The sequence below is a fragment of the Hemicordylus capensis genome, chromosome 1 (assembly GCF_027244095.1).
Source record: "Hemicordylus capensis ecotype Gifberg chromosome 1, rHemCap1.1.pri, whole genome shotgun sequence".
Taxonomy (NCBI): domain Eukaryota; kingdom Metazoa; phylum Chordata; class Lepidosauria; order Squamata; family Cordylidae; genus Hemicordylus; species Hemicordylus capensis.
The window spans coordinates 157,122,961-157,137,066 of NC_069657.1; the positions used below are offsets into that span (position 1 = coordinate 157,122,961).

The 14,106-nt window shown below is 42.5% G+C and overlaps 1 protein-coding gene across 6 annotated transcripts in view; it reads left to right on the forward strand.

Moving 5' to 3' along the window:
- The window catches only part of PTPN4 (protein tyrosine phosphatase non-receptor type 4), a 190,408-nt gene that overhangs the window by 68,965 nt on the left and 107,337 nt on the right, over nt 1-14,106 (forward strand). For 5 of the 6 annotated variants that reach the window (XM_053261040.1, XM_053261059.1, XM_053261022.1 and 2 more), the window contains 5 exons: nt 117-161; nt 825-877; nt 2,240-2,360; nt 3,027-3,114; nt 12,115-12,203. In XM_053261040.1, the coding sequence (XP_053117015.1) occupies nt 117-161; nt 825-877; nt 2,240-2,360; nt 3,027-3,114; nt 12,115-12,203 (396 nt within the window). The remainder of the gene's footprint in view (nt 1-116; nt 162-824; nt 878-2,239; nt 2,361-3,026; nt 3,115-12,114; nt 12,204-14,106) is intronic. The other variant, XM_053261049.1, reaches the window with a different exon arrangement.

The window sequence follows — 14,106 nt, forward strand, 5'->3', positions numbered from 1 at the left end:
GAAATTGTGGTATAAGCAGAAATGCAGGTGCTGAAGTCAAAAGCTCACCTTAAATTTTTAGTTAAAAATACAGTAGTAACTTTGCCAACTTGCACTGTGTTTACTCTTTCTTTAAGGTACCAATATTTTTTGCAAATTAAGCAAGACATTCTTACTGGAAGGTAAGACTTGTTTGCCATGTAAACTTGATTAGCTTAGCATACCATTATATAAATATTCAGGGTAGAGATCAAGAGCAATTACATAAAGAGTGTGATATATAATGCCTGAATAAAGAGACAGCAGTGCAGTATGTGCTTGGAAATTCATTTTCATACACATGTTGCCTATGAATTGGAAAATACAAACCCAAAGCATGGTTGCAGTGCTGTATCTGGGTGGACTGTACACACAATTTCTGGTAGTGGATTAGGAACTATGCATGTTGTGCCAAACAAGTGGTAGATGCTGTCAGCCAGGTTGGAGATGGGAGCTGAATGGGGATGCTGACCTCCTTCCTTATTGAGGGAAAAGTCTGTTGGATTCAGGCCTCCCATTTGTCCTGTGAAGGTGATGGGTACTGTCAAAGCTGACAGTGTCAACCATCTGTTGGGGACCTGGATGCTTGCAGAACTTATTCTGCTCTACACATACGCCTGTATATCCATATCTGAATGGTTGCACTTAATGAATCAGAATATTGTTTTCATATATTTGCATGCTTTAAAAATGAAATGTGTTGATGCTTTAACTGTGTTTACTTGTGTAATGCAACTACACTGGTGAAATCACAAAGGTTTTTCTAATTAAGTGGAGTGATGTTTCCCCCCCTCCCCTTTTAACAGATTGCCCTGCCCTTATAATACTGCTGCACTTTTGGCTTCTTACGCTGTTCAGTGTAAGTACTATATTTAGTAGATTTAAATTTTGAAATGTTCTTCAATTATTTTTTTACTGTTCATGTTTATCATTTCCTAACTTTGTAGGAAATATTTTCCTAACGGTAGCAATATATTTGACTAGATTTTATAGTGTAAAGTAGATATATGTTTTTAAGGAAGCTAAATTATTTTGGTGGTATCCAGACCTTCTGCAAGTGCAAGGAAGCTCACCCAAGGGAACATTTCTGCCATTTCCTCCCAAAGCAGCTCCCATATCCCCTGAAGATTCACCTGTGATGATCAGGGGATCCTCATGAATGGAATGGGATGGGAGCAGCTGTGGGAGGAAGGTGCAAAAAAGTGCAAACATATTCTGTGACCAGGGTTCACTCATGGACTGGATACAACCCTTTCTTTTATTGCTCATTTGGTATTGCTACTGAAATGGACATCAAGAAAACATAAAATAGCACTTCAAATCTTGGAAGCAATGTCATTCAGAGCATAAGCATATGGCAGTGCTGACACTTTGGTAAAGCGTATATGAGTACTTTTCTTCTTTACTTAAGAAAAGTAAAGCTACTTTTCTTAAGGTTTCATGCTTAGGTCCACAGTACTAAATTAGGTGCAGAAGCACCACATGTATAACTAGAGCTCCTATTAAGTTTTAGTAGCTTTCACTCTCAAAGAGGCAAGCTGCAGTACAGTTTAGAAAGCCACTTGCCTATTTGGGAGTGGCAGCTGCAACAGAGACAACTTCAAAGAAAGCCCAAGCTGCATGTTATGTTACCTTACCTGTTTTTAAATTATTTCTTTGGATTGCAGCATACATGCCTTGTTCCCAGGTCAGGCATCTCACTTTTTACTTTTGTTTATGTAAATGGTACCCTCAAATCTTAATGTCAAGGTACTAAATATACCTGTCAGTTATTAACATCAAGACTAAGCTTGCAGTTCTATGTGTCTGGAATTTTTAAAAAGGTAACGTGTGCCATTGAGTCGGTTTCAACTCCTGGCGACCACAAAGCCCTGTGGTTGTCTTTGGTAGGGGTTTATCATTGCCGCATCGCACGCAGTATGAGATTATGCCTTTCTACTTAGGAGTAAATTGCACAGAGTTCAGTAGAATTGTTTTCAAGCAAACATGCATCTGATTGACAACTTAAAGTACTCTGACATTAAGAATTGTGGACTACATTCACACAGACAAGAGCAAACCACATTAGGTAGTTTTGTACAGTTTTATATTAAATTTGACTTGTTTATAGAAAAATTTGTTGGGATAAATTGATTTTATTTTTCTATCTTGCTTTTTGTAATGGATTGTAAGATGTTCAAGTGGGCTGGTTGCTAAACAAATGGTTTCTTTCAACTTGCAGCTGAACTGGGAGACTATAACCTTTCAGAGAACTTCCCGGGCTACCTCTCAGACTACTCATTCATCCCTGGTCAGCCTCAAGACTTTAAAAAAGAAGTATCCAAGCTACATCAGCAGCATATGTAAGGACTATAGGGGAGGGGAAGGTCCAAAGTACTGCATGAATAATGCCATGCACCATGTGCTGCATTAGAAGCTTTCAGCAGCACAAAAAGTAGCTCTCTAGACCAGTGATTCTCAAAGTTGGGTCCCCAGATGTTATTGGAGTTCAACTCCCATAATCCCCTATCAAAGGCCACTGAGGCTGGGGATTATGGGAGTTAAGTCCAATAACACCTGAAGACCCAAGATTGAGAATCCCTGCTCTAGACCATAGCCCAAGTTACTGGTTATATGTCTCATTCACCTCTTTTAGAGACATTACTTATCTTAGGACCTACAGGTACTGCTGCAGGGAATAGTAGTGATGAAATAGCATTACTACTGTATTTACCCTGGAATGCATGGTACCCATGAAATTCAGAAGGACATGTTTGCAATTGCACTTGATTTAGATTACTGAAATGTCATTTTCCTGTGGTAGAACTCATATTTGCAGAGCTGCCTGCAGCAAACTTTATGCAAAATTTAATTGGATAACTGAGAAGTAGCATTTAATGAGCTCTTCCCAATTCTCTTTATCAGATTCCTTGAAAAATGTAGAAAACTTTGTGTTGAGATACAGGCTCAGGTTATCTTATGTGTATTTTGAATTGTTTAATGTTCTGCCTATATTTTTGTCATTGCAGAGGCTTGTCTCCTGCTGAGGCAGAATTTAGTTATCTCAATACAGCCCGAACCTTGGAATTCTATGGAGTTGAATTGCACTATGCAAGGGTAAGTTTGAATACATGAGTTCTGACTATGCAAGCAAATATCTCACAGTATTGCCATTTTGTCTTAATGGTTATCTTCAGTAAGGAAAACCCAGTTTTACTACCTTGTCATATGAGCTCCATGAATGTCACAGTGATGTCTTCATTTAAGTACTTAATTACAATCTGAATCGTAAAAGTCTTAATTTGATTCCACACATTACCAGTGAATTTAAAATTAATGTTCAAATATATATGTACCTGAGGCTACGTGTAGCTACAATTATGCCTGTAAGTGGGGCTTGTGTATTCTCTGATAGTCAACCCCTAACAAGCATATATTGGGGTCATACTCCACATTGTATTAAATCTGTAGCTTGACCCTTACATGGTGGTCAAAATCAATTGGAGGGGTTGTCTCAGTTGGGACTGTGGCAGGTATGGAGGGTGATTTTTTGCCTAACAAGGCCCAAACTGAGAGTGGTATTAAAAGCTTAGTTTGACCTTGTGTGCTGCTTGTTGTTGGGATAGTCCTAATTGGTACAGGGATGGGTAGAGGGATATTTTCCCCATTTATCTCCACTGCAGCCCCAGTTGGGTCCAGAGCCAACTCTTCCAAGCTCAGCATGGTCTTGAGCAGGATCACTTCCCACCCCAGCAGCTGCTGCTTAACAACAATGTCCGTAACAGCAATATAAGGATAGAACTACACTTAATGCAACTTGTAGTTTTGCCTTCAGTAGCCACAATTAATGGTTTCCTGTTGAAATTGAGGGGAAGTTCGTGCAAGTTAATCTTTACTTCATACATAGAAAAATAAACTTTGTCAAGTATTTTTTGTATTTTAAAATACAGACGTTGTTGAATTTGCGTTTGTTCCATTACATGTTAAATTTTTTAATTTTGAACAAATGATTAACAAGAACATTCCCATTCTGGTTATTGAAGCCACCTAATGGGGCAGCAGGGAAATGACTTTATTAGCAAGCCAGAGGTTGCCGGTTCAAATCCCCACCAGTATGTTTCCCAGACTATGGGAAACATCTATATCAGGCAATAGCGATACAGGAAGATGCTGAAAGGCATCATCTCATAATGCACGGGAGATGGCAATGGTAAATCCCTCCTGTATTCTACCAAAGACAACCACAGGGCTCTGTGGTCGCTAGGAGTCGACATTGACTTGTCAGCACACTTTACCTTTTAGTTAGCATGAAACTATCTATCTATCTATATCTATATCTATATATCTATATATCTATATATATCTCTCTCCATGTTATCTTCAAACACTGATTTGAAACTAGTTATGTTTTACTGGCTAAATTGTCAAATTTGTACATGTGATGGAAGTATTGTAAGAAAGAGGAAAGAAATACTAGTGCATGTATTGTATCTTGTCCATTTGTACATGCACTGTGGCTTGTATTATATATCATAGATCTAAATCTTAATTAAGATTTCAGGTTTTTGCTGAACTTCTAATTTGACCCAGTATAAAGTTGACATATCTCTCCCTCAAATTCAGTATTTTTTTCTTAATATGTATTGGTGAAGTAATTTCAGATAGTTAACTTTGGTTGGGATTCAGAAGGTTTCTAACCATTAGAGTAACACGCTTCCTAGAACATTTGTGTAACAAAATCTCATAACTTTTAGAACTGAACTGAGAGATACACTAATTTATCTTATTGGGTCCAGAAGTATACCATCCTTCCAGGATTATTTCCCTCTCCATCATGTAAAAAATAGATATAAAGTGCTAAGCACTTCTCCGTGGTTTTTGATGCAAGTTTGGGGATGGGGGCTACTATTTTACAAACTTTGCTTAAGTTACATTAATAAATAGGCACTAATGATCTGGACCGTGATCTGTTACACTCATAAGAGTGGGTTCTGTGCCTGTGCAGGACCATTTGGTCAGAATTGACAAGCTCCTCGAAGCACTTGGCCCTGCCACTTGCACGTGATGCATTTGGGCAGGGTAGCTTTTTCTCCTGTTCCTTTCTGACCGCCATTGTGTCGGAACCTTGGACATTGAGCTCCTTGGACCAGAATAGTTTTTTGTTAAAAAAACCCTACAAAATTAGTTTAGTTTTTCACATGTTACGACTTGGCCTGGACCAGATTATTCTTATTCATAATACTTTCAACTTAGTTGAAACTGACAGACAGTTTATTCGGTTAAGACCTAGGATTGGACTTGGAACAGACTTCACTTCATGCACTTGAGTATTTTCCCCTCATTTCTTTATCCCGTTATGGAAGACTTTTAAGTGCTGTATTCTCTGTAACATTAAATTCCCTTCAGCAGATGACCATGATTTGTGTCTACTTCGTTTGTGGGGAGAACACAACACCTCCATCTAAGATTTGCTCAACTTTCTCTCACCAAACAAGAAAAAATAAAGCACTTTGACTAGAAGCTGCCCTTTATGATGATGCGCTCCACCCTGGCACTCCGATGCCTAGATCTCCAGTTGACACGCCCTTGCCCTCAACATCGGGTATGGTATCAAAGTTGACATCAGACATGTTACTGAAGCCGACATCAGGCATGTTGTCAGTCGGGGACTGCCACTGAGCAGTCTAAATATTTGACTCGAGCTTCTTCTGTGGTCACCACTGGCACATTTAAAGCACCAAAGCTGCCTTTGGATTCTTCTCATCGTAAGAGGCACAAGTCCCGGCCTTGGGGCTCTGATGCCAAAGAGGCACCTCCGTCCAAGAAGCATCGGGAGAAGGGTACACGAACTGTCACTGAGGAGGCTTCCTTTACATCCCAAGCTACTCCTTTCCCGACAATGCCCCAGTCAGTGTCTGTGACACCTTGGTCACACCCTGTGACCCTAGAAATCGTGGCCCAGGATCGTTGATTGCCTTCAGCTGAACACCGAGCCTCGACATTCACCTCGACATCGAGAACAGTACCAACCACAACTTGGTCTGTTAGGCATCAAGAGTGTTCTCTCTTGGCAGCTACAGCGCCACAGCCATCGCCATCTCTGGCTGCTCACCCAATGCCGCAGGCTTTGCATCCTTCACCAGTTTCCTTCAGCATCAATGTCGAGGATGACGACATAGAAACCAGTTTGGGAACAAGCGACACCCAGCCTCTTTTAAACTTGCTAGACTTCTAGTGAAAGTACATCGTGAAGCTCAACGTTCTATAGCTTTTTGAGCCACGGTCTTGATCCCGAGTAGGAAGGCATTACCTTCTCTATAGCGAAGATGCTGGGTGCTTCTACTCCTTCAGCCTTTCAGCCCTTCCATTCTGTGGCAGGCCAGCTTTTGACATCACTGCCCTCTAGTCCATACGCTTGGTGGGCTGCCAGAGATTTTGTTGCCAAACAGGGTTTGATGCTTGAAGGGGGTTGCCAAGATGCAACGCAACAGCACCTACGTCCCCCTGGACTTCCATCAGACTATCAAGACTACAAATTTGGGAAGGCTCAACGTCAACTGTCGATGTCTATGGTTCCCACGGCTACTCTAGTCACTCCACCGGATCTGGCTCCTCCAACTGCAACGTTAGTCTCAACATCAACTCAGGTCACCCTGTTGCTGCCGCCGGCTCCTTCTGTGACTTTGATATCATCACAGGTTACCCCTCCAATTTTAGAGGATGTTACGGTACCAAAACGTCCTATTTTACTCTCTTGCATCTCCACTCAGACCATGGAGGTGCCTCGACCTTGACCTCAAAAGAGAGAACCAACTCAAACTGTAGTCCTTGACACAACTTCCTCAACCACTCAGAGGATATCTAAAAAGAAAGTCCCTGTTCCTTCTGGACCACGTACTCTGATACTCACTGAGCACTATGACTCTGATTTGTCTACAACTTCTACCTTGAGTTTCTTCCAAACATCCTGAGGAACCACTTCTCAAGGAGGTACCCTCTGATAACACTTCTCCAAATGAAGAGATGCATTTGTACCATCGCCAAATCTCTGAAATGGTTTCGACACTCAGATTAGAACTGAAAAAGCAGACTCAAGGTGTTGAAGATCCTGCCTACAAGTTTTTCAGTTCCACAGATTCCATCCAGCCAGTTATATCCAAGGCAGCTAAGTCTGCTTGGCAGATGCTACAAACATCTGCCCCGACCTCCAAATGCCTGGGGAATTTATGTAGAATCCAAGAAGAGGAAAATGATTTCCTCTTGAAGCGTTCCTCCCTCAATTCAGTTGTGGTGGATTGTGCATCCTCCTCCAAATCTGGGAGGTGATAAAGAGGGGCACAAATTGGACAACTTAGGATTTACCAAGATTTACTCCTATTTTGGGCCTGGTGGTGAAGATTGCCTGTTTTGCCAAATATACCAATTCTCTCTGGGATGATCTCTTCCAAGAGCAAGCCAACCTCTTGCTGGAAGAGTTTCTAGCTAAATGTAATGATATCCATGCCAAAGTGGTACTCCTCGCTCGACAATACTTGGCAGAGACAGAGTCCTGGATCCTGGCAGGTGCTATTGCTTTGAGGAGGCATGCCTGGCCGTGCTCCACTGCGCTGCAGCACGACATGAGAGACAGAGTGGAAATTTTTTCCTTCAATGGGAAGGGTCTTTTCCGTGAGATGACGGACTCCATTATGGAGTCCATTAAGAAATCAAAATCCACGGCAAAAACACTATCAACACCTACCCAATCTTACACTTCCAGGTACTGCCAATATGGGTGACAGTAGTGCTCTTATAAGCAGAGAGACTTCCACAGCCTTACCAACCTTTTGGAAGGAAGCCTTTCAACCAAAAGGCTAGAGCCTTGCAGGGCCAACGCCCTAAATCCACTGATTCTAACAAACAACATTTTTGATCACGAGGTCAGTCCACCGAATCACCTCGCCCAAGAGTCATTACCATTGATTTCTCTCCAACCTACCTTCTTTGCCTCCTCCAACATCAGGCTGGCAAGTCATGCCTTTGCATGGAGCAACATAACATCAGACCATTGGGTCGTTTGCATAGTCTAAATGGACCATGCCATAGAGTTTGAGATACTACTGGCACTGAATAGGATCAAGTACACGCATGCATCCCCATTATTGATGGAGGAAGTTCAGACTCTCTTGGAGAAGGGGGCGGTATCACTTGTTCGGTGGACAGAGCAGTGGCAGGGTTTTTACTCCCGCTAATTTCAGGTCCCCAAAACGAGATGGGGGCTAAGGCCAATCATAGACCTACGGTGGCTAAACTGTCATGTGGACTTGTACAAATTTTGCATGGTGACATTGCAGAGCATCCTTCCTCTTCTCCATGGGGAGGAATGGTTCGCAACATTGGATCTCTGAAACACGTACTTCTGCATTGGAATCCAGCTCAACCACAGACAGTTTCTAAGGTTTACAGTGGGTCACCACATCTACTAGCAATAGCAATAGCACTTACATTTATATACCGCTTTATAGCCGGAGCTCTCTAAGCGGTTTACAATGATTTAGCATATTGCCCCCAATGTTCTGGGTACTCATTTTACCGACCTCGGAAGGATGGAAGGCTGAGTCAACCTTGAGCCCCTGGTCAGGATCGAACTTGTAACCTTCTGGTTACAGGGCGGCAGTTTTACCACTGCGCCACCAGGGACTAGTTCAATATCCTGCCATTTGGACTGGTGATGGCACCCCGTGTATTTACGCAATGCATGGCCTTCATCGTGGCTCACCTTCGGGCTCAGGGCCTAATAATTTTTCTGTACCTCGATAACTGGCTCCTGGCAGGAAGACAAAAAACGAGTTAGCTTTGCAAGTCTCAACAGTCCTGAGTTTACTCGAGTTCAGAAACTACTGGGTCTGATGTCATCATGCAACTCCACTGTGTACTTCACAAGCTATGTCTCCAGCATCTTCAACTTTGGATTCTGTCTGTATTTCATCCGAATGTTAACAATGTTAAGAGCAGATGCTCTTAACAGTTGCTCCACCAATCCTTGTGTCACTTCAGTGATGGACAAAACAGGTCAACCTACTGTCCGGAGTCCCCTTCCAGGTACCTCAGCCTTCTGCCTGGTTGACAATGGACACATCCTTGCGGGGATCTTCAAGCTCAAGGCCTGTGGTCACCGAGCCAGTGCCAGATGCACATCAACTTCTTAGAGCTCTTGGCGGAGTTTCAGGCTCTCAGATTCTTCCAGCCATCCCTGACAGGCAAGCTCGTCCAAAGCAGCCTGGATAATACTACGGCGATTGCTTACTTCAACCATCAGGGAGGGATGTCTCCCACTCCCTTTGCATGCTCAGTCTGCAAATTTGGAATTGGACTATAACATGGCAGATAGGCCTGGTTGCAATCCACATCAAAGAAGTGGAGAACACCTTGGTGGACCATCTCAGCAGGTCCTCACTTTTGTCTGCAGCAACATGAATGGGAGGTCAACCTTCAATATCTCCATCAGTTGTTCCAGGCCTGGGGTACACCAGAGATCGACTGGTTTGCAATGCTCTTGAACAAAAAGTGCCCCCTGTACTGCTCGAGAGCTGGCATCAGCTGCAACTCCAGAGGGGAGGCTTTCCAGTTCAACTGGGATTGAATGTTTCTATACATTTTTTCCACTTGATCCTCTGTTGAACAGAGTTCTAGCAAAAATCCTTCAGGAATCTGCAAACTGCATCTTGATTGCTCCGTGATGTCCCCAGCAGCCATGTTTTCAGCAAGCACTCAGACTGTCAAAAGGTCTTCACAGGCGTCTGCCTCAGCACAAGGATCTTCTCCTGCAAGAAAAACAGAAGGTTCCTGATGTAAAGATTCTGAACTTGACCGTGTGGAAGATAGGCTCCTGAATGACATTCTCCTTCATGACAGAAAGAAATCTACTAATGTCAACTACAATAGCAAGTGGAAACGATTCAGATTTCATGGTCAGGAACACAGCTTCCTGTCTTGTTCTGCTACCTCCCAGGAAGTCTTGCTTTACCTCACAACTCTGAAGCACTGTAACCTGGCCAATGTTTCCATCAAAGTTCACCTGACTGCTATTTCTGCTCGCCATCCCGGATGGGTTGGGAAAACATCTTCTCTCACCCGTACCCAAAGAGATTCCTTAAGGGGTTAAACAACCTTTACCCGCCTATCTGGCAGCCCACTGATCAATGGAGCCTATCCCTCGTCCTATCGGCCCTGACGGAGCCTCAATTCGAGCCCATGGATATGGCACCTCCTAAATTAGTAGCTCTAAAAATGGTCTTTTTATTAGCCATAATGTTGGCTTGCCAAGTCAGCGAACTGAATGCTCTTCAAATAGATGTCCCCTATGCAAAGTTTCATGAGAACAAAGTAGTGCTTCACTTGGAACCTGAATTTAGGCCTAAAGTGGTCACTGACTTCCATATTAATAGTGACATCAACTTACCTACCTTCTTCCAGAATCCCATGACGCCTCTCAAGTGCTCATTGCATTTCGCAGATGTGAGACGTGCTCGCTTCTTCTACTTGAAACTGACCAAGCCCTATAGAAAGACAAAACAGCTTTTTGTAAGTTAAAAGGGTAATGTGAAAGGTTACCAAATATCAAGACAGAGAGTCTCCCACTGGATCGTGGAGTTGATTTATCTGGCTTACAAGCACCAAAAAGGGGACCCTTCTAAAACCATACAGGCCCATTCTTCTAGGGTATATGCTACTTCTGCTGCCCATATGGCTGGAATCAAGCTCAGAGACATCTGCATTGCAGCAACCTGGTCCTCTGAGCATACCTTTGTAAAGCATTATGCATTGGACCTTCGCTCTGCAGCTCAGGCCAACTTCGGGAGCGATGTGTTAAAAAGAGTCTTACCTTAGCATACTACTTCTGTCTCCAGACTGACAGCTCTTTAGTCACCCACTCTTATGAGTGCAACAGGTCACAATCCAGATGAACAGGTTGCTCACCTGTAACTATTGATCTGGAAGTGATCTTTTGCAGTCATAAGACCCTCCCACTGGCCCTGCTGCATTATGCAAAGTGACAATATGTATACTTGCAGAGTAAAAGACACTACTTACCATGTGGAAATGTACACTGCTTCCATACAGTGCTTTAATTCCAGTGTCTGTCCTCCAGGAACTGAGAAAACACTAGCCTGCTCAAACTGAGGAAACACACCATATGCAAGGGGCAGGGCTAAGCGCTTCAAGGAGCTAGTCAATTCTGCCCGAATGGTCCCGCGCAGACACAGAACCCACTCTTATGACTGAAACAGATCACTTCCGATGAATAGTTGCATGTGAGCAACCTGTTTTTCCAATGTCAGATTCTTTTGTCCTTGCTATGTGTAAAAGGTGATGTCTGAATCAGGAGATCTATGTATTTTAATGGAGAATCACTCTTGCATGTTGAACGCACTGAAGAATGTAGGTTCAGTGCCCAGTATAATAGAGAAGCTATGCTTGAAAGTTATCTAAACTAGGAGTTACCATGTTTCTGTGCACAATGAGGAGAGTGGAGGGGAATTGTGTGGCCTGGTGCGGACTTCCAGTCCTGGAGTAATATCTGTAACAATCCCATTGTGACTTTTATTTCGCATTGCTATGTTTTGCATGGTCACTCATTTTAATGTTCAAATACATGCAAAGAACTCAGGTAGTACAATGCATATCTTTAACTGGGGCTCTGCTAGCTGGGGGTGGAGCTGTAGCTCTGTGGTAGAGCATCTGCTTTGCATGCAGAAGGTTCCAGGTTAAATCCTTGGCATTTCCAGGTAGGGCTGGGAAAAACTCATTTGTGAAACCTTGGGGAGCTGCTGCTAGTCAGTGTAGATGATACTGAAATAGATGATGTTATATAGTAGGGCTGGAAAGGGAATCCTGAGAGTGCCTCAGGGATATTTGTGGGTGGATGAGGGTGTGGGGGAAAGCAGAGTAAAGAGGCACAATGCAACAAATGAAATAAGATTTCCTTACTGCAAACCTCTTAAAGGTACAAGAGCTTCATCTGAGGAGATAGATTGCAGTTTTATTTGAAATTGGAATTGCAAGATCATCATAACACTAATGACAAAACACTGGATTTATAAGTATTGACTCCCCCCCCCTGCTTTTTTTTAATAGGATCAAAGTAACAATGAAATTGTGATTGGAGTAATGTCGGGAGGCATACTAATTTATAAGAACAGGGTTCGAATTAACATCTTTCCATGGTAAGGATATATTTAATGGAAATAAGTTGTTTACTGCTTAAAACTAAATAACTTTATTTATTACATTTATATACTGCCATTCATTAAGTCTCCATTTTTTACAAGACAAATTTCATGACAATTTTTAAGTCCTTGTTTAAACAGATCTAATCAGTCACTTAAACTTTATCTCTTAATATTTTAAGTTACTTCTCTTGGGCAGAGAGATTAACTGCTGGAAATGCTTCTGCAAAAATATCACATGACGGTAGTGTACAACATAGTTTCTGCACCTTTTTTGCTGCAAGATTCAACAAGAATGTATTGGATTAACTTTGTTATTCAAGGTTCAGCATTGTAGTGGGACATCTTACTGGACCAATGCCATCCATGAGAAATACCACTTCTGTTCTTCAGCTCATTCTGCAAAGTTCAGAGCAGGTTGTAGGAGTAACAATAAAAAGATGAGATAAAAGGCTTCTATTCAAAGAGACTTGGACAGAGTCTTGCTGCAACAGGGGTTTGCTGCTCCTCTTTCTACTGTAGCCCCTTGTTCCCCCACCTCCAGTCACTACTGAGGGTCACAGGGCCCTCTGGAATCATTTATGGTGTAGGGAGCTGCAGCTGCATGGGGGACAGGCCCCACATCTCAGAGAAACCACTGGAGTGGTAGCTTAGGAAGCAAAAGCAGCTTTTGCCAGAATGGAGAGTCAGTCACCTCGTGCATGTGTGCAGAAGTGTTTTGCATGCACAGGCTTCTTTGGATTTCAGCTGGCAACGTAGTTTGAGATTACATACATGTTGACACAGTAAACAGTGGCACTTTACCTGCTTTTTGTGTGTTTGGAATTAGTGATGTTCTGAGTCAGAATTGTGTGTGTGTGCATTATAGGGCCACAGTAGCGACTCGTAAGGGTGAGACAGACAGATTACATTTCACCATTATAACCTGAAATCGGGGAACAATAGGTGCTATGGCTTATAGTTAGAAAACAACTCAATGGATTGATTTTGAAACTTGTCAGTGTGGGAGTAGTGGATTTGAGCATGATCTGTGATGATTTTGCGACAGAAAGAATAAGGAATGGCTTATTTATAGGATTTTAAAGTTTGACAAGTGACTCCAGCAGTTGACTATCACTCTCCCCCCTCCCCCATTGTTTTTGAGGTTGGATTTTATGAGATGATTTCTTCATTTGTGTTAGATAAAAAGGAATGTCTGGTATGCAGTAGGGTTTGGTTTTTAATGTTGTTAACTGACACAATGTAGTCTATGGTGTGGATAAGGTTTGTCATGGCATGTACTTAGTAGAAACTAGTGTTGCCTAGCATCATTTACAGAAGCTGCTTCTTTAGCTTAGAAAACAGTGGCTCCTACTCTTGGAACTTCTTAAGGCCTTTTTAGGCTTAGAAATGCCCCTGCAGCAGGTACATTTTTGGACTTTGGGAGTATGTGTACATCCTTTGGAGGTGGCAATTACAGTATCAGCTCTCAACAGTGTACTGGGTGGGCACATCCCACTCACTCAATAAAGACTCCCAACGTTCCAGGACATGTACATACGTACGTACGTATGTACGTGTGTCTGCGTGTAAAAAGAGGTGTTAAGGTATAAAAGGAGGTTCCCTGTACTCTCCCCATCTTGTCCCTCTGCTAAAATTGCTGTTATAGGGTTACCAGTTTCAACTTAATTCTTCCTTCTTGCTGTTCTATATTTGGGCCTTTCTGCCTGCTTGTCACATAGATACCTATACATTTTACCCCACAGGCCAAATAGTAGTTTCAAGGGAGCAATTTTAATCAGGAGAATTAGGAGCAGGGTGGGCAATTTTTTTAGTCAATTGGCAACCTTGAGAATTCATTGACAATGAGGAATATTCAACAAATATTTACAGAGGATAAACTTGAAACTACCTGGAACAA